The sequence below is a fragment of the Sturnira hondurensis genome, unplaced genomic scaffold, assembly GCF_014824575.4.
Source record: "Sturnira hondurensis isolate 20B ecotype Veracruz unplaced genomic scaffold, ASM1482457v3 Scaffold0003801, whole genome shotgun sequence".
Taxonomy (NCBI): Eukaryota; Metazoa; Chordata; class Mammalia; order Chiroptera; family Phyllostomidae; genus Sturnira; species Sturnira hondurensis.
This window is the reverse complement of record NW_028076432.1, coordinates 8241245-8261426: the sequence shown is the minus strand read 5'-3', so window position 1 is coordinate 8261426 and position 20182 is coordinate 8241245. Positions and strand designations below refer to the sequence as shown.

General features: G+C 42.0%; 1 protein-coding gene and 1 pseudogene across 1 annotated transcript in view; one reads left to right on the top strand and one right to left on the bottom strand.

Moving 5' to 3' along the window:
* Positions 1-15551, top strand: part of CTSC (cathepsin C) — a 37546-nt gene extending 21995 nt beyond the window's left edge. Inside the window, exons 4-7 of the mRNA XM_037042922.1 lie at positions 3305-3460; positions 7890-8005; positions 13638-13769; positions 14905-15551. Coding sequence (XP_036898817.1) covers positions 3305-3460; positions 7890-8005; positions 13638-13769; positions 14905-15407 — 907 coding nt within the window. The 3' untranslated portion in view covers positions 15408-15551. The remainder of the gene's footprint in view (positions 1-3304; positions 3461-7889; positions 8006-13637; positions 13770-14904) is intronic.
* Positions 15552-18486: 2935 nt separating this feature from the next.
* Positions 18487-19327, bottom strand: LOC118984755 (protein yippee-like 1; annotated as a pseudogene).
* Positions 19328-20182: the final 855 nt, after the last annotated feature.

Here is a 20182-nt window from a genome sequence, read left to right as displayed (position 1 = left end):
CTTGAGTTTCTTCAGAAAGGTCTTGTGCTCCATGAGATCCAGTGCATTGAAGAAGCCAAATGCTTAAATTTTGGCAGGAGCAAGGGTGTCGCTCATGAAGTCTACAAGAGGAGTCTGGGTGTGAGCTTTGTAGAAAGAGTAAGCAGCGTTTAGACTCTTGTGAGTTGGATGGCTCAGGATGGTGGAGGGAAGCATATAAAAATAAAAACACAGGAAGTCTGTCACCTCCCCATTTGCATTCTCCACCCCGAACGTGTCAATGATATTCTCCTGGGGATAGAACCAGTGCTCTGCCTCTTCCTGGGTCATGACCGGCATGAGGTGAAAGGGCTTCAGGTACCTGGTGAGCAGCTGGTGCACGGCTAGAATGTCCTTGTTTTCCACTGGTCACGGTTCAGCTGTCTTGGAAGACTAGGGCAGTCAATAGAGTTTCATGGTATCTGCATGGTCATATTTCCACTCAGGTAGAAAAACTTCAGTGGGTTTAGGGACTGACACCAGTACCTACAGGTGTCAACAGGCTTTGGAAATATCGCCACGGCAGTGTAAAATGCCCTGCAGCTGAACCTACCCACTTATCTCATGGATCAGGACTGGAGCCAACTCCCTGGAGCACAACGTGTTGTGCGCACACAGGAAATGGATCTCCGTCACCTCTGTATGTCTTAAATGTGGTTGTTTGCTGGGATGGTGCTGATGAACCCAACCAGTTTCCGACCAGAGGCAACTCGAACCCCACAGTGCCACTGAGGGAGCCAGCCAGGCAGCCCAAGAGTCCATAAAATAAATTCTGGGGACCTTCGTATTTTTCAGACTATAAGAGGCACCCCCCAAATTTGGGTGCATCATATAGTTCGAATGTACCTTACCTGGCTCGCTGTGGGGGGGTAGTGGTTGAGTGGGGTCACAGATTATTAAATATTTTACCACATTTTTTACTTCAAAATTTTTTTCCTATTTTCCTCCTCTAAAACCTAGGTGCATTTTATGGTCCAGTGCTTCTTATAGTCCTCAAATACGGTTATCGAATTGGAACACTTGTCATCATCTTCCACATAATTCTCATTCAGGAGGCTGTGTAATTCTTTTAGCAGTCCCCCTGTCCCAAGGCACACCAGGTGAAGTCCTGGGGCAGGTGCGGGGCTCCTGGCAGATGTTGTCTTTGTTGAGCTCCTTGCACCATGGGTGTTTTCCACTTCTCCCAGTGTGGGATGGGCTGTGTGTCCCTGAAGTGGCTCCTTTGTTTGCTAGCTTCCTCCACTGTTGTGACAGGTCCCTGACCCACTGAAAACAGCTGAATAGCCTTCTGTATTTCCCGGATCCTCCCTGCTGGCCAAGAGTTCATCTTCACATGTTTCTAGGCTGCAGCTGTCTCGCTGCCTTTCTCTTTCTTCTTTTTTTGTTTCCTTTTCTTCTTTTCGGCCCCAGGGTCATTGGCTGGCCTCACACTACCCCAGTGGTTGCTGCTGTCCTCATTTTTGGATGTTCTGTAGTGCTTATGGCCAGCCATGTCTGTTCCCTTCCATCCCATGTGGACCCGAAAGTGCCGGTGACTTCATGTCCAGCTCACTCTCATTCACCAGGAACTGGCCTCCGTGCCTCCTCCTTAATCTCATTGGACCTCAGGCCCTAAAAGTGACAGTGTTTAGGACCTACTTGCTCATTACTGTAATGTGTGTAGTATATGATGTTTCGTTAGAAGTTATGATACACCAACAAGGGAAGTAAGGCTGGTTATTGCTCCTCAGACACTTGAGGTCCATGAAATAGCAACTCTTATCAGTGGAAACTATTTCAAGATATACATTTACAATTTAAAATTTACTCTTGTCTAAAGAAACAAGTAACCATAGTTTGTTTTTGTTGTGATAATATCGTGAAGAATATGATACAAGCAGTTTTATAATCTGTTTAATAAAGGTGCCTCTTTGGTTTCACTGCAGCAAATGGGGAAGAAAGGGAGTGACTTTGGTAGAACAATCAACCATTATCTATGTGGCTGCGTGTTTTTCTTATAAATTTCAGTGCTGCCAGGTTTTTTGACCATAGCAAAATGGTTTCTCTATGAACATCTAAATTAAGAGAAAGAAAAGTTCACAGTATAACTAAGACGTTACTCAGGTTAGGGATATCCTGCATAATGGAAAGTTTGCCTAATGGAAAATTTACGGAAGTCTTGGGTAATGAGTCACACTTAATCCCTGAATCTTATTTAGTAGTAGTAATATGATAAATTCTATAATTTTTAGTACCTGGCACAAAGGTAGGACACATATTTGAATTAAATAAATAATCAACTCCTCCAATTTTTTTGGCTTTGTAAACATGCTTTTAGTGTGCTATATTTATTTACATCTGAATCCAAGCATTTGGCATCAGGTAAACCAGAGCTTCTCAAATTTTAATGTTATCATTACATGCACACATACCACACATGTATACATGTGTGTACACGTTATACGCTGTACATATATACATGCAGTGTGCATGTTGATATGTGTCTGTGCGTGTGTGTACACGTGTATACATGTGTGTCTATACATATATGACCTCAGGCAAAAGTGGATGGTGTCTTTTGGACTCATAGGTTATGTCTTCATTTATGAACTAAACCCAACTTTGCTTTGGTGCCAGAAAAGCAGCTTTGTTTGAACAAAGGATATCAACACTGACTGTGCTATAAACAAGAGTTTGTGTAAAATGTGAGGGACAGTGAGGAGGATGTATTTCAAAAGCCTGATGTCTGTAGAGCCACATTAAGGGAACTTTTCAGGTCGGAATAGCTTACCATTCATTGTTGGAAAGTCTGATGCCGCCATGCAGGCTCCCAGGGATCTCTTCGCTGGGCCGATGGGGTCACGTGCTGCGTGCCTCACAGTAAGATGACTTGAGTGCAGTGGAATCTCATTAGGGTCAAGAATAGTTCAAGGATTCTTAATATTTTGATTCTTGTTTTCTGAAGTTGGATTTTATTTTATCTTGTAATTTCAGTCCATCTGAGTTTTGTGTTCTGTACATGTGATGTCGCCTGTCCTGTTGACTGTTTGGCAATTCGGCATTTTATGCCTCTCTGTATACTGTGGTGCTCCTAACGTGTGGGGTTTTTAAATACATTTTTATTTTAGAATAAAGATTATTTTGAAGATTTGAATAAACCGCTGACGTTACATTCCCAAAGAAAATGCCTTCCTGAAAAATTATACCCCTTTCCACTTTGGCCCAGAGGATAAGAGTGCCTATTTCAGAGGAGTCTATTTATATCAGTAAAAAGTGTACCTAGAGCTGTTTTATTTTTTGTTGGCAGGTATTCCAATAGGCTCTACAAATATAATCACGACTTTGTGAGAGCGATCAATGCTGCTCAGAAGTCTTGGACTGCAACCGCATACATGGAATACGAGACTCTCACCCTGAGAGAGATGATGAGGAGAAGCGGTGGCCACAGCCGGAGAATCCCCAGGTAACAAAGCACAGCTCTGTACCACTGATAAAGACATTTGTGTTGAGTGCCAGCCTCTATTCCAATCAGCCTCTCTCCCTGGATTGCCCACCATTTTACTGGTCATCCCAACATGATTTTTTTCTGTCATCCTTCTTTCTGACCATCTTCCTCTCCTATTCATACATACTCGAATGCCCTCCAAGTCCTATTTATGGGTATTGCTTTCACAGCATCTGACTTCCTTTGCATTTTCTGAATGCTGGCTTAGTTAGGGCTTTGTGGTCTCTTTCCTGCTTTATGGATTAGCCTCTTGCCGCCTGTCTCTTTGCTCTCTTTCCCTCTCTGTCCCCATTCTTAGCTTTTTTATAAAATACAGCCAGTTTCATCTTTCTATACTCAGCTATTATTGTGTTCCTGCCTATTGCATAATGACTAAATTTAACTTGGTAACAAAAACCACCTATATTTGACGATAACTATATTTACTACTGTGACCTGCTTTCAAATGTATGGCACAATTACTGGAGTCTTTTCTTTCACATAACCTCCATTCATTCCATTCCCTTTGCCTCAGATACCCCTCAGTTTGCCTATGATAACCGTCGAATTTAACACCTATAAAAACCTCAAAAATCCTCTCTCTGTTTTAAGGTTCAAGAAAAATATTTCTTATTTACCAGCATACCTCTATTTACCCTCAGCCAGAAGTAATACTTTCTATCTTTAGCTTACGTACCCCATGGTGTATTCTTACTTTAGGAAATTAGGTGATAATACTTGTAATTTATATAGTCAGGGATTTGGTAGATTTTTAAAAATTCCTTCAAAACTGTAGCTAGAAAGATCCGCATATATAAGGTTAATGTTTGTAAAGTAGCCAAGGGTATTTCTGTGATGCCATGTCTTGCTTCAGGAGAAATTTATGCAACTGAAACCCACAGGGAGCTAATGAGAGTCAGTAAATTCTGTGGGCAAGTATTTCCCCTTGGTACATCACAATATGTTCCAAATTTCTGAGAATAAGCTATTTCCTTAATATAAATAGAATCTGTGGTTCAGATTGTATTGTTTGAAAAGGCCACTGGTGAATTAATTGTTAACTAAGTAAAATGCATTCTAACTTTTTATCTGTAGACTAGTAACCCGAATGCTCTGGTATTTTTCAACTACAAGGCTGTTTGGAGATTTTTCCTATCAAATTGACAGCATTTTCTCACAGTTCTGCCCCTTTTTCAAAAAAGAATATACAATATTCCTAATATTGTATGTAATATGTCTCAAGGCATGTTCTATGGCATTTCCAGTCTGTGACACGCTCTGGATATTCAAAACTGGAGAATGGAGCGTGGCCTATCCCGTCTTAGATTTGTAAAGTGAATGGGGAGAGGGGCTCCTGCCTGAAAGATGTGAGCCTCAGGCACAACTGTTTTGCTGCATTTCATGTGCCAAGTAGAGGAACTCTTTTAAACTATTCTTTTAAGATTTTAGTCATTTATTTTTAGAGAGAGGGGAAGGGAGGCAGAAAGAAGGGGAGAAACATCTGTGTGAGAGAGAAACATGGATCGGTTGCCCCCTGCGTGCACCCTGATTGAGGACTAAACCTACAACCCAGGCACGGGCCCCGACTAGGCACCAGCAACCCTTCATTTTGCAGGACAAGGCCCAGCCAACTGAGCCACACTAATCAGGGCTGTCTGAGGAACTCTTGTGCCTGATTCTTCTTTCCTTCCACCCAACCATCTTTGTTCTGGAAGAGAGCTAGCTTTATGATGGGCTACTTTTGAGGCTTATGTTCCATAGAAGGTTTGAGATATGGAGACGGAATTGAATGAAGTTGGAAATGGTGAAGCAGACGTTGTGGGCTAGCGGCCTCATTTTCAGTAGCATTTTGTATGTAATAGAAACTCTCAGAGATTCTTAATTTCAGGTTTAGGGAGTTTGTGCAACTGCTGAAGTTATAAAAAAAATGTATCATTCTTGGGTATCTATCTGAGTCCAGAACAGTCACCAGATTCTTAAAGAATGTGGACCCAAATGATTAAGAGCCAATAATGTACAGTCTAACTGTAATCTTTGTAATTCCCACTTCTCCATCTCCCACATTCCCCTTTCACTCCCTTCATTTCACACCATTCAGCCTCACTTGCCATGTGGGCTTTGCTTTGTCTGTGTGTGCACTGAAGGGCGAACGTTCTGCCTAATGGAATGGTGGAAAGGAGGAAGTTGTCACTTGAATGCCTTGCATGTGCCTGAGAGTTACTTAAATCTATCAGCACCATATTTACTCCTCTTAATGATGGTTATCATGACAATAGCTTAATAATTTACCAAGGACTTATCAGAGACAGGCCTGTCCTAAGCCCTATATTAATAAAAGTCCTTTGCAGTAGGTATGCTAGTGCTCATTTTAATAGGAGTCTGTTATCGTTAGGAGTCCATTATCGTGACCTTAGGATCTTTGATGTCACACGGCCAGTAAGTGGTGAAACCATTCGAAGGAAGTTGGTATGGCTCTGAGATACCTGCTTTCAAATTCCTTTATTATCTTCTGTATTTCTTAGTGTATTATTATATATACACAATTAGTTAATATTTACTGATTGATCGAATCTTTTGGTTTCTTAATATAAAACCATAAAAACTGTTTATTTCCTTCCAAAGTTTCTTGTACCCTAGTTTTTATTCATATATCTCAGAAGAAGTATCCAAGGTTTTAATTTTGTTTCATTTTTTCCTGCCCCACTTACAAAATTTTATGATGTGTAGCTTTTTATGTACCTTTGTTAGTCCATGGACATTATCCAAGTTTAAAGTTTTATAGCATTATTATAATTTCTTTGTATTTTTAATGGTAATTTCTTTAGTCTCTTTTAAAAAATATTTATTTATTTTTAGAGAGAAAGGAAGAGAGGGAGAGAAACATCAGTGTGCAAGAGATACATCAGTCAGTTGCTTCTCACACACCCCCCCACCTGGGGACCTGGCCCGAAACCCAGGCATGGTCCCCAACCAGGAACTGAACCAGCAACCCTCTGGTACACAGGCCGGCACGCAATCCATTGAGCCACACCAGCCAGGGTTATGTTTCATTCTCTTAATGCTGTCTTTCATATGGTCAAAGACCACTTCATGTTCATCTTCTAGCAATGTCCCTGGCTTAGTTAATGTTTTAGTGAAAAATTAACTGACACTGCTGTTTAGAATATACTATCTCTTCTTTATAGTTCCCAAGGTTATGATTGATGGTCATAAGTGATTTTTCCCTTTGTTTCATCTCACTTTTGTTCTGTCCTAGCATTAACTTATACCACCTTTAAGAGAAGTGTGTGAGAGAAGGAACTGCTTGGGATTAGTTGCAGAGGACATGAAGAAGCCAAGAAATAATCTTTGCCAGTGACTAAATTGGTACCTGGTAAAAACCAACTTGGTAACCGCTGGAAAGTTAGAACACTGTAGTATGATAATGGCAAGTTGAATAAGAAATTCAAGTAGTTTACAATAACAGAAAAATAAATGTTACCCCAATACAGCAGGAGTGCCCTAGCAAAAAAGTTGATGGAGTAGAGAGAGGAGTGAGTTTTGGTTAGGGGTTGGGGGATGGAGGCTGCTGCTCTATGAGCCGCCATTGTAATTAGAAGCCAGGGAAAAACTCTAAGGGGATTTCTTCTAAGCTTTGGACCATAGGCATTTTAGATAAAAGGGAGCAGCAGTACAAAGATATTGAACTTAGCATTCAGCAGACTTGGGCAAACTTTAAGAAGGCTGGTGTGGCTAGGGGCTAGAATGCCTTATTCGTGTGTGTGTGTTTGAAATATCTAATGCAGAGAAGCTTGTAGAACAATTTTCTCTTTCCAGAAAACGTCTAGCCATCATTTCATCATCCCAGGCAACGCTCCTTTTGTGTCTTCTTTTCCAAGCGTATCACATAAGGTGTAGTTCTGCGGTGATGAAGCTGTTTATCCTCTGTTTGCGAAGCCAGTCTGCTTACGTTGTACCACTTCATTGTCCCTACCACGTGCCCCCCGAATCAGACATCAGTAATTCCTCTGTTTCTCTTTATGCTTTGTAGGCCACCTTTACCTTCTCATGTCTACTTTCTTGGTCAAAATCTGCAGGAAGTAAGAAAACACAGCTGTTGAGACATACTAAAAATAGCATTGCAGTGACATACAAAAACAGTGTCATTTCATGAGGGAAAGTTACTAAACCATGAAAAAGGAAAGAGTGATGAAAGCCATTGACACAACTTAGTTGTATACTAGATACATTATATAGATTGTCACATTATTGTGCAATGGACACATTGAAACATTGATGGCGCAAGTGCTCCGTGGGGCTGAATCCAGGTATTAGCCAGCCCGGAGGTTGAGGTCATGGGAGCAGAGGTTAGGCATTGTCCTTAAACAAAAGACTGTGTGTTAACGTCAAGTGTCTATTTTCATCCTAGGCCCAATCCTGCACCAGTAACCGCTGAAATGCGTGAGAAGATTTTACATTTGCCAACCTCTTGGGACTGGAGAAATGTTCACGGTACCAATTTTGTTAGCCCTGTTCGAAACCAAGGTAAAAAAAAAGTTTAATTTTTCATTAATTTATTNCATTGTCTCTACCATGTGCCCCCCGAATCAGACATCAGTAATTCCTCTGTTTCTCTTTATGCTTTGTAGGCCACCTTTACCTTCTCGTGTCTACTTTCTTGGTCAAAATCTGCAGGAAGTAAGAAAACACAGCTGTTGAGACATACTAAAAATAGCATTGCAGTGACATACAAAAACAGTGTCATTTCACAGGGGAAAGTTACTAAACCATGAAAAAGGAAACGGTGATGAAAGCCATTTACACAACTTAGTTGTATACTAGATACATTATATAGATTGTCACATTATTGTGCAATGGACACATTGAAACATTGATGGCGCAAGTGCTCCGTGGGGCTGAATCCAGGTATTAGCCAGCCCGGAGGCTGAGGTCATGGGAGCAGAGGTTAGGCATTGTCCTTAAACGAAAGACTGTGTGTTAACGTCAAGTGTCTATTTTCATCCTAGGCCCAATCCTGCACCAGTAACCGCTGAAATGCGTGAGAAGATTTTACATTTGCCAACCTCTTGGGACTGGAGAAATGTTCACGGTACCAATTTTGTTAGCCCTGTTCGAAACCAAGGTAAAAAAAAAGTTTAATTTTTCATTAATTTATTCTGAAGCATGTATTGAATATTTACTATGTGCCGAGTTCTGGGGATACAGAAATGAAATGGGTGTGATTCACTTTCAAAAGAAATGGAAATGATATAGCCAATGAACACTCACTTCTTCCTTTTATATCCATGACAGACTTTGATAGTTTCTCCAACTGAGCACAGAATTTCTTACTTGTCCTTCTTAGTATAGGTTCCATGTAGCTCATGAAATTAATCAGAGTGATATGTAAGCCAAACTCATTTGCCCTCCTAGGAAGAGAGATTCATGTGGAAACACAGAATCTGTGCAACTAAAATCCGTCTGCCTTCTGCAGGTGTTTTGCTGGAATTCCGCTTTGCTACGTGCCTTCCCAGCCCCTGCCCTGACCCCACTGTTTAGTCTGTAATTACTGTGGAAGCCCAGAAAATGGATCCATCATTTTTTTTCTGGTAGATTTTTTGAACTGTGGCCTTTCCACTCACTTTGTGTCAGAATATTATATAGTATGGTAAATATTAATCCTGCTTCCAAAATGGTGGCCTGGGATCAGAGCCCAGGTTCACCAAAAGTGTCACTGAAAGTGCATTTTACCAGTTATTTCCAGAAACTGGATACAGTATGAGCAGATTTACTAACTCTCCCTTGAATAGCACCTGACAGCACATTATCATATCCTAAATTTTAGCTAACAATGACTTAGAGAATCATTTATGTGATACTCAAGATTATTATTTTTAAATCCATTCTGAAGGTAATTACAGTTATATATATGACTGATTTGTCACTATAAAATATGTGTAGTATTTGCTGTCTGGAATCATTCTGAGTAGTGTCTCCTGAGAGGACTATGAGTTAGTAATACCCAAAGATGAATTGTTCTTCCCCTTAACCTAAAAATTCAGTGACAATCAGCGTCTGCTTCTCAGCATTCACCACTGACCCTTCAATTTTACCCGCATTGAACTCTTGCAAAGTGTTCTAAGTGCAGAGCTCTGAGCAGGTCCTACAGCAGCCAGTCAGCACGGCTGCTGCCCCGCAGGCCACGCCAGCGGGCTCATCCCTTGGTCTTTCCTTTGTACTAGTTATTCCAGGACTCTTCACCCCCCTCTGTCTCTTTCTCCGGGCCAGGCTCCTTTGGAAAGGAGGGATTGGAAATGAAAGCGTTTGAAGGTAATTGAGAAATGAATGCAAAGTAAAACTGAAGAATAGATGTTAAAAAGAGGGTTAAAATTTTCTCTCTCATCCAGCAGACTTCCTATGCTTATTTGAAAGGAATAAGTAAATACTGCATGCCCGTGTTGCTTTTGAGGGCCAGGCACGTGGTTGCTTCTGTCGTATTGCGTGTTTACAAAGTATCTCACAGGTTAGGAGATTTTTTAAATGATAGTTGGTATAAAGACTAATGTGACATTAAGCCTTTAGGAAAGTCTCTAGGAAAACCCCTTTTCTTAGAGGCTTATATACTTTAGCAAGACCTGCAAGCAAAATGCTGAAATACAAAATGATAAATGATTTGAGAAAGTGTTTTTAAAATTCATTGGAAGTGTAGGAGAAGGGGGAAAGAAAAGTTTAGTTCCACCCACTTCTCAAAAGATATGACTGACTGTGATGAGACAATAATTCAGGGGAAGAAAATTAGACTTTCTGAAGCCAGGTTCTTTGACATTGGTTTTCTTATAGCTTGGAAAAGCTAAGAGGGTCTCCAATGACTCATATTCCTTGAGTGTTATAAATGTGATTTGTGCAGACATGGGTAATTTAAAATCAGAGGAATTTGATAGATTAATTGCTTTTGAATTGATCCCTCATCTGTAATATCTTATTTGGCACTTGAGAAAATAATGTACTTAGAAGTTCCTCTTTCAACATTTTTTTTTGTGCTTTCAGTTGGAAAAAAATATTTTCTCTTCCTACTAATTGGGCTACTTGGAAATTTCCACGAACTTTAAGAACACTGATGTTTTATATAACCCAGAATTCAAAATCAGCCACAATCAAGGGTATTCACAAATTTATGCAGAGAGAAAAATCAAGATTAATGGAAAAAAAGAGGTATTGGAGGGCAAATGAGGTTTTACGTTTACACTTGAAAACAGGTTTAAGCACCAGCCTTGTAGCCAGGTTGACTATGAGGTGTGAGAGGGAGGAGAGCTAGGAAATTGGAGGAGAGGGACGTCCTTAGTCTTTCTTCCAGCTACGCTGACTTTATTTATTATATAATATCTTCAAGAGAGAAGAGGGATGTCTCTCAGGGTCATGTTCATTAGGAAATGCAGTGTGTTTAGCAAATGTTTAAAATGAGTTCATTTTAGCCTTGTTTAAAACACTGTTTACGCTGTTAGAGCTGGGAGGCAGGAACCTTAAACCCTGTGCTTTACTCCATTCGATGGACACACAAAGTACAGAGAAATGCCAGAACGATCAGGTGACCTGCCCAGAGCTGAGTGACAAAGCTAGAGGGAGAGCGGAGAAGAAAAGGAATCCTGACTCTTGACTCCTAGTTCAGCGTATTTTCTGCCATTATGAGGCGCAGCTGAACATAGTTAAATCGTGGGGAAATCATATTATCTGTTTGAGATCGTGAAAATGTGATTTTTGGCAGAGTTCTGCCTGGGCTACATCTCCCCTGGCTTTCTTAAGGGATAATGGTTTTTCAGAGTGTCGACTCTGGGCTTGACTTTTGCAAAGTCATTCATTAACTTGCGCATTCTTCCGGGAACTACGGAAGCTTGGGGGAGGCTATCTCTTTTTTTTATTCCCCTGATTTCTCTGTCATTCTCAGCTCTTGACTGTACATGTGTCTTGTGCCTCTCACAGTGATGGATGGTCAGAAGTAACCAAGGGAGGTTATTTCTGTGGTTGGCATGGGCCAAGAATGCTGGATAGCCACCATGGGGTTGTTTCCAGACTCTCATGGGTTGCTGATGTTTCATTATAGGAATGCAGGCTTTGGCTATTTACTGTCACGCGTGTAGTTCTTTGGCATTCTATGACTTGAAAGGTCAAGGAGATCTCAGGATAGCATTATTTGGAAAGTTTAAACAAAATGTATGTTTATTTCGGCCTACCAAGTAATTAGATGACAGGGAAAGAAAACGTGAAGACTCGTTGAAGTAGCTACAGACCTATGAACTGAAAAAGGCACGGGGCCTCCATGAGGAGTGCCCTGGGCACTCGTACCTGCCATCTACCAGCTGTGTGACTGGACAGGTCATTATTGCTTCTCTCTGAGTCTCAGTATGTACATTATCACGTGAGTGGGTTGTATCCTAGGTGAATCCCAAGGCCCCCTTCCAAATGTTTGTCGTCTAATGCTCATAATTTAGGAGATCCTTGAGCATCAAAAGCAGTATGTGATATGATTGGATAAACCTGAGATGTTGATGGGGAGAATTTTGAGAAACATCATAAATGGTAGCAGTTAAAAGGTAGTTATAGGGAGGCAGGTTAGAAATGAGACAAGGTTGACTGTTTCCATTGAAATTATTCTTTTTTCCTGGACGTTATAAGTTGACTCTTCTTGCTACAAACATGGGTTGAGTGCCCTCATGGCATTAGGCACCAAGATGGAAAAAACAAACTTCCTGTGACTACTCAGGGAAATGTACAGTACAGTTTGTGGAAAACTGTAAGTAATTCAGGTAGAGTTTGGGATGCTGGAGGCTGAGCATATAGTATCCATTGTAGTGACCTTCTACAGATGACATATTTTAGATGCGTAATGTTCTTCTGAATATTTTTGTCTCTAAGGAAGGTAGTTACTAAACTATTGAATTCATATTTATGAAAGAGAACAAAGACAGCCTTTTCTTTATGAAGAATGAGTTTTTTGAGTGGTAATACCTTGTGTCCCCTGATCTTATTTTGCGTGCATAAAGGAGTGCTCGCCACTGAGATAATTCAGTGATGGATATTAGTAAAGTTGACAACATACCAGTTGTATACAATACCAATGTCTTGAATTTGGTGCAAGCAAATGTCCGTGTAGAATTTGTATCAGTGTATCAGAGAGAATGAAGCTATGTAATAACAGAAAGAATTAAAATGATGTTCATTTCTTTCTAGAATGATAACAAGTACTTATCCCAGCCTTGTTATATATGTGCCATATTTTCTCCCTTATTTCTTAACCACACATATTGAAGACACAAAGAAAATCATATTGTTCACATAGTTTACCTCAATACATTTGTCCATTTTTTGAAACAGCAACTATGTTCCTTGCGAATTAACTTTGTCTTTGCCAGAGCATCGAGGTGTTATGTTAAACACCTTTTCCCTTCTCCCCACCGCCATCCAGCTCCTTTCCTGCATCTCTCTCCTCTCGGTGAGACTCTTCAGGGACTGTGGCTGTGCTGCTGACACCCTCATCCCCTCGGGGCCAGTCTGCTTTCAGTGTCACTGCCTCCATCGGCCATATACCACTTCCTCATTGGCTGCCTTAAATACCATATTGTTGTAATTACTCTCTTGCCCTTCTTGGGCTTTGTGGTATTTTGCCTCCTTGACCTTGGTTAGATCCAACTCTCTACAATACACTCATGCCTCAGCCATTCTTAGGGTTAGTTCCACTTAGCAAATTGCTTTAGAAAATGCTGCTGTAGAGATATGTAAAAGCCCAGTTTACAAGTACTCCTTCATTGTTTTCTCTCAATCTGATGGCTCAGAATGTTGCAGATACCAATCAATTCTTTGTGATCAAGAATACTGTCAAATACTTTGCAGAAGTTGGGAGTTTTTTGTTCTTTTCTTTTTTAATCCTAAAATATTCTCAAGGAAAGCCCTGTGTAGTAACATTGGCCTTTTGATGGAAGGCTGAAATTTTAATGTGTGCATCTAAGGTCAACCACGCTTGTCCGTGGGCTCTGCTTCAATGTGCTCGTCCTTATGAATAACCAAAGCAACACTCAACATCAATATTTCAAGGTGTTGGATCCATTCAGCCTTTTCTGTGTTTCTTTGTGACTGCTTCAGAAGTCTCCTGGGTTACATATCTTTTTTTTTCCCCCATCACCAGCATCTTGTGGAAGCTGCTACTCCTTTGCTTCTGTGGGTATGCTGGAGGCAAGGATACGTATACTGACCAACAACACGCAGACGCCAATCCTGAGTCCTCAGGAAGTTGTGTCATGCAGCCAGTATGCTCAAGGTGAGTGCTGATTCCAAGCACCGTTTCCCTGTGTGTGGTTAGGCATTGTTGGCAAAGGCAAAAGAATGGTGTAGTAGAGAGAGCACCCTGTCTGTGGTCAGAAAACCCTGGAGTGAGTGCTGGCCCTACCACCTACTAATAGGTGGTTTCTTATGCAATTCGCTATACCATCCCGCAAAATGTCAGTAGTTACTATATAATGGATGAGCACTGCCTTTTAGGAGACTCATATATATCACCCAACAATTCTCAAATCCTTGAAAGAGTAGATGTAATCCCTAATTCATACACAGGGACCAGACATAAAGTTGTTCAGTAGTATTTTGAAGACCACTCAGCTTCTAACCCTTAGAGTTTCAATTCCCACTAAGGTCTCCCTCCAAAATCTGATTTGTATTAAAAAATCAAACTGACGCTGGTTTCTCTTTAGGGTAGTTTTTAAATTTCATGTGTCCATTTTTAAAACAGGGCATTTGGACTGTATGTAGAAGCCTAGTTGCCATTGATTCAGGGAGAACATTCCCATTTTAATGCTTTATTTTGTCAACCCCAGATTCGGCCAATAAAAAGTTGCTCAATTCACCAGTGAAACTGCTGGTGAGTGGTTATTTGTCAATCAGCCTTTCATTCTTTTTGAAATACTTATCAGACATTGACACTGTGACCCCGAGGCTCTGGGGACTGTGATGTACCCAGACAGTCCTTCCACATATAGAAGAGCCCTGGCGCGGCGTCTGGGTATTTAATAATGACAATAATAATGAACTTTTTTTTGCACTTACATGAAGTGGCTAACTTAAATACTACAAGAAAGGTTGAGTTGCTATCTGTATTTTACAGATAAGTAAACAGACGTACAGAGAAATTCTTCACACAGTTTTGGATTTCAAGCTTCCCCGTTCACCATGATGCCCCAGCCCCCTTCAGGTGCTGAGTAAATCTCTGTTAAGTAGACAGCGATGAAAGGATAGTGAGCCACGTGGCTACTGGTTGGATGAATAAAGTGACATTTAAGCCAGGAATAACTTCCGCAGTAACAAAAAATTAATGGAGTAGAAAAGAAAAACTAGGAGACATTTTCTTCGTGTGCCCCTTTCTAAAAACGGGATAATAACTCTGGGCTATTCATCCTCAGGCTGCAGTGGCGGCTTCCCGTACCTCATTGCAGGAAAGTACGCCCAAGATTTTGGGCTGGTGGAAGAGGCATGCTTCCCCTACACAGGGACCGATTCTCCGTGCACGTTGAAGAAGGACTGCTTTCGCTACTACACATCGGAGTACCACTACGTGGGGGGGTTCTATGGGGGCTGCAATGAAGCCCTGATGAAGCTGGAGCTGGTCCATAATGGGCCAATGGCAGTTGCCTTTGAAGTCTACGACGATTTCCTACACTACTCCCAGGGGATCTACCACCACACCGGTCTGAGAGACCCTTTCAATCCCTTTGAGCTGACTAATCACGCCGTTCTGCTGGTGGGCTATGGCACCGATCCAGCCTCGGGGATGGATTACTGGATTATTAAAAACAGCTGGGGCACTAACTGGGGGGAGGAAGGTTACTTCCGGATCCGCAGAGGAACTGATGAGTGTGCAGTTGAAAGCATAGCAGTGGCAGCCACACCGATTCCCAAATTGTAGGGTGCGTCTCCCGGTATTTCATGCTGACTACCCTCAGTCATGAAAGGGGATGACTAATCCACCTCCTGCTGGAGAGTTTTACCTCAGCAATTTCAGACGATTACAAATAAATTGCTATGAAGCTTTTTGCCTTCAAAATTAAAACTAGCCTTGATTTTAATATATCTTCCCATTAACCACTGGCCTAATTTTTTCTAAGTACTCAATTAAATGAGGTTTTTACAGATGAGCTATGCAGTAATGGATTTTTACTGATCATCTCTAATTCAAACATGCTATATATTTTTTTTAATATGAAAATCACAAGATAAGATGGCAATGAGTATTTTAAAGTGTTTTTATAAATGATAAGTGATATATGTTAGGGAATTTATATGTCTGCATAAGGGAACTTCTACCATTGGCTCCTTCAGTTACATCTAGATTCACTGTGTCGCTTATGTAAGTACTTTATTTATTTATTTGTTTATTTATCTATTTATTTATTTCTCCTGGACATGGGAGCCTTATTTTTAAACCTCCCAGACACGGAGGACTGAGGGCTGGACACAGGGAGGCTGAGCGGGGCTTGTGCGAGGCAGTCCTGCTCCAGGGGGTGGACCTCCAGGCCAGCCGGCTGCAGCTCCAGGGCGCCACCCCATGGCGGGAGGACAAGCCGGCCCAGAACCTTTGACAGATGAGGCTTTACATTTCTGTGGGCTGTTTTGGAGCTGAAGTTGTAGTCGTCCAGAAATTAAAACCACTTGGGTTTTTTAAGTACCTGGTGAGGTCATCAGGTAAACTAAAGGACTTCTGAAAAATCCCTATTCCTGATCCTTGCTAATAATATCTGTCATCAAGATGAAGTATTAAGGTATAAAAATACTATATTTATGTATATAGAGAATGACAACAAAACTAAACCACATTTCTAAAGCAAGTGTACTGTGCCAGAGGACATGGCATAGTTTTATGTTAAATACATTTATAATCTTGGCATCACCTCCCACTCTTTTCAAGGAAAATATTTTCAATAACTTAAATGAAGTCAGGGGATGGTGACCACTGTTTAGGATGTTAAGAGGGTGGAACATCCCAGCACTTTACCAGCATGTTTAGTTGTGGTTTAGTGGGTGTCCTTCCCCGAAACCAGCTCAGGGTCAGTTTTTTTGGTTTAAAAAGGAGCTTGGATTTTGCAGAAGACAAAAGAGTGGTAAGAGTATTTCAGTTACAAAAGAAGAAGAAGCAAACACAAATGATGTAACTCCACTGGGAGAAAAGGTTCAGTGCCATCACAAGAGACAATAAAGAAACCAACGTGTACAAATGGAAGGGATAGGAAGTTCACCCAGAACATACAAAAGCTTCCGATACAAGTTTAGTATATACAAAAACCGATCGGAAGAACTTGAGAAAGAGTCTTCGGTTTAAGTGACGACCTCATGGCGATGCGCACAGGAGTCGCAGCCCTCGGGCCCGGGTCACACAACCCCTGCCCTGTTTTCTTGGTCCCCGGAGTCTCCAGAGGCAACACAGAGGCTTGTAGAGGAGCCAGACCGAGAAGGGGAAGGTCAGTTTAGGCCAAGTTTTCAGTAATTAGTACTCGCTCCTCAAGGAAGGCGTCCTCCACATTTTCACTGAGTGTTGGGTTGTGAACTGCCAGTGTTGGGTGGTGTTTCACGTGCCAGTGCACCAGTGAGGCGTCTTCGGTTTCGGATTGTGGTGGCGATGGGAGTAACTGCACCCTGGAGCCTCAAGGCTATACACTCGGAAAGTGCCGGGACAGCCTAGATCTTTGGGGGACAGCAGTTCAGGGAAGCAGCAGCCAGCTGGGGCACCTGCTAGTGCAGAGACCGCCACAGCTGTACAAAGATCCTCTTTCCCAGTCAAAGATGCGCATCGGAGGCTCCTCCGTGTGCTGGCTCACCCTGACATCCCTGTGCCCAGGGCTGCAATGTTTCTCGCATTGCAAGGCTTCAAGACTTAGGCAGAGATAATGCAAAAGGGAAGCTCCAGGTGAGCAGCTGAACCAGAAGCAGGCAGGGGAGCCCAGAGCCTGTATGGGCCATGGCTCTGGGCTCAGGGGAGGCCGTAGTCAGCGAAGGGGCATGGGCTTGCGATGACTGGACTAACCTCACTTGAGGACGATTTCAGAGCCGTATTACAGCTGAGAAACATCGGGACACACTGCTCTCCTTTCTCCCTGCCTCCCCTGGGCCCTTTTGGGGTTCAAACAATAAAAAAACTTATTTGGGAATGTTTTGGGGCTCATTTTCTGCAAATTGGCCAATCCCCTCCGTAGTGCCCACTCCCTGCGGAAGCACGGGTGCATCGAAACCTAAAACAGATGGTGGAAAGTCGGGGCTCAGAAAACTGCCCAGGTCCGTTCTGTGTCACCCCTGGGACAGAATCAGGCAACGCAGGGTGACCCATCGAGCAAACCGAACATCTCATTTACAAAGTTTACACCTGTCTTGCAACTTTAATCCTTTCTGAAAACATTAAAACAATCTACCAAATCTCAAGTTAGAAAGTTTATCCTGTTAATTCTGGCCTCATTCATATACAAAAGTAATTTTTCTTCAAGTACATCAGAATAGAAGGGAAATCCGATTCACTCAGTCCAGTGTGTTGAACTATTATTACTGCAGGGACCGGCTACTCAGGGCCTGACTCCCACGTCAGCCCCACCTTGGGAGCCCTGTGTCCAGGACTGTGGCCCCTGGAACAGTCTTTGCTAGTGACTAGTTCACTTGCTCTCTAGATGAGAGAGCTACTGGCTTAAATAAGCAAGATGTTCCATTAGACACATTTCTCTATTTATAACTTATCTAAAATGTTATCAATGGTGTCCTCTGTTTCTGAACAAGGCTGGAAAACAAAAGCACTCTTGGTGCATACAACAGATTTGTTGACTACTTCTGGAAAATTCTGAAATGAACACTGTGACTTAACAGCTCATTCGCAAGCAAAGTAACCAATTTGTAATTTTGCAAATCAGGAAAATAGTAGACTAAAAAACCTTCGCTCTAAACGACAGGGGTGAACCCTGCTCTCTTGAGGAGACCCTGCCCGGGTGGTCTGCAAGCAATCTGGTTTGGTTTCACAAGTGGGAGAGCACAGCCAAACTTGACCTTAAAGGCATAGGTTAGAGAAGGTATTAACTAGATAACTAAGTCATTGGATGGTTAATTCTTTTTTTTTTTCTAGAACTTGAGACATTAGAAATATTTCAGAAACGACCATGTACACAAAGAAGACATAGACCGGATGGAGCCTTACCCATGGTAATGGCCATGAGAGGCTGGCTAGCAAGATTCACGTTCAAGAAAATATTATTATCCAGGATGCTCTTATGTTTTCATTACATTATAGTCTCTTTCACGAAACAGTATCCAAGAGAAAACAGGAAGTCTTAGCTTCACTCCCAACCATTGTCTTTGATCACGTGGGCCAGCTTGATAATAAATTTTCTTTCTTTATATTTCTGACTGCTCTCAAATTCATGTTCCGATTTCTACCCAAGTGTGGCTTTGCAGTTTTCACCGTAGGTGTCTGCAATAGCGTGCAGGCCAGGAGGAGGATTCTCCTCCGTGGAGTCACAGCCTGTGTGCACCGCAGAATTGAAGAGGTAGGCGTGTCCCTAACTTCCCTGAAAGGACTCGGAGATCAGCTCATCGTGATTGGCCAGGTGGGCTCTGCAGTGGATACAGCTATACATTTGGCGACAGTCTGGCTGATAAGCTTGGAAAGTTTTGGATTTTGTCCTCTTCGCCATCTCTGCCGGGCACGTGTCACTCAGCTCAGGGCTGGCACTGGAAAAACTTTGGCTCTGCCAGGCTGTCTGACAGAAGCAGCACTGGAACATGCACGCAAGAGCCGTTGCTGCCCCAAGGGCATGTGTCACTGTCCACACAGCTGGGATGAGAGAAAAATGTCACAACGGCTGTGGCCAAAAGTGCCCCTCTGGCCTGGGCCTAGGTCAGCGCAGGCTCGGTTCTTAAGAGGCCCATGCGCAACCCGGGACACACTGGGAGGCATTCTCCCGCCTCCTTATAAGTACTTTAAAGAGAAAAGCATTTGAGAGGATTTCAATTTAAAAAAAAACATGAAATTTTATGGTAGGGGATATGTTCAGATAGTAATTAGTGAATGCTAAAATCACCCCCTGGGTATTTGATGAGCCAAAAGTCATAGGGAAAAGAAACAGGAATTTTGGTAAAAATATTGATACTGGTTAAACTTGTTTATGGTCTATCTTGATTTTGAAAATACTCGTTAGCCTTCATTGGGTGAGTGGTAATCCGTTAATTAGCAGAATATTAGCCATTTAGATTTGGACATATCTTTGGGTCTCCAAGATATATTTCACAATGGTATGAAATGTCTATGCTGAGTAAGCAGATGGCCTCTACAGAAATGATAGAGTAGGCAAAATTAGGTATAGTCAAGCTCTAAAACATCAGTAAGAACCATAGTCTTTCAGACGAGACGGCAAGTAGAAATCGGAGTCTAACTTCTGCACGTACAAAGAGACTGAGGCTTAGAAAGAGGACAAGTAACTCATCTAAGGTCACACAGGTGCTAAGTAACAGGGTCGTGAATAGCACCTTGACCTATCTCCTTGAACAACTGAGACCCAATCTCATCACTTTCCACCACAGCATCTCAAATCCTCAGGGATACTAGGTGCACGCTTGGAAGTTTCACCTTGGCATGTGAGGTCTCGGAGTTTTACCCTAACCTCATGTCCTTTCTGCAATGAGGTTCACTACAATGACACTTCCATTCTCCTT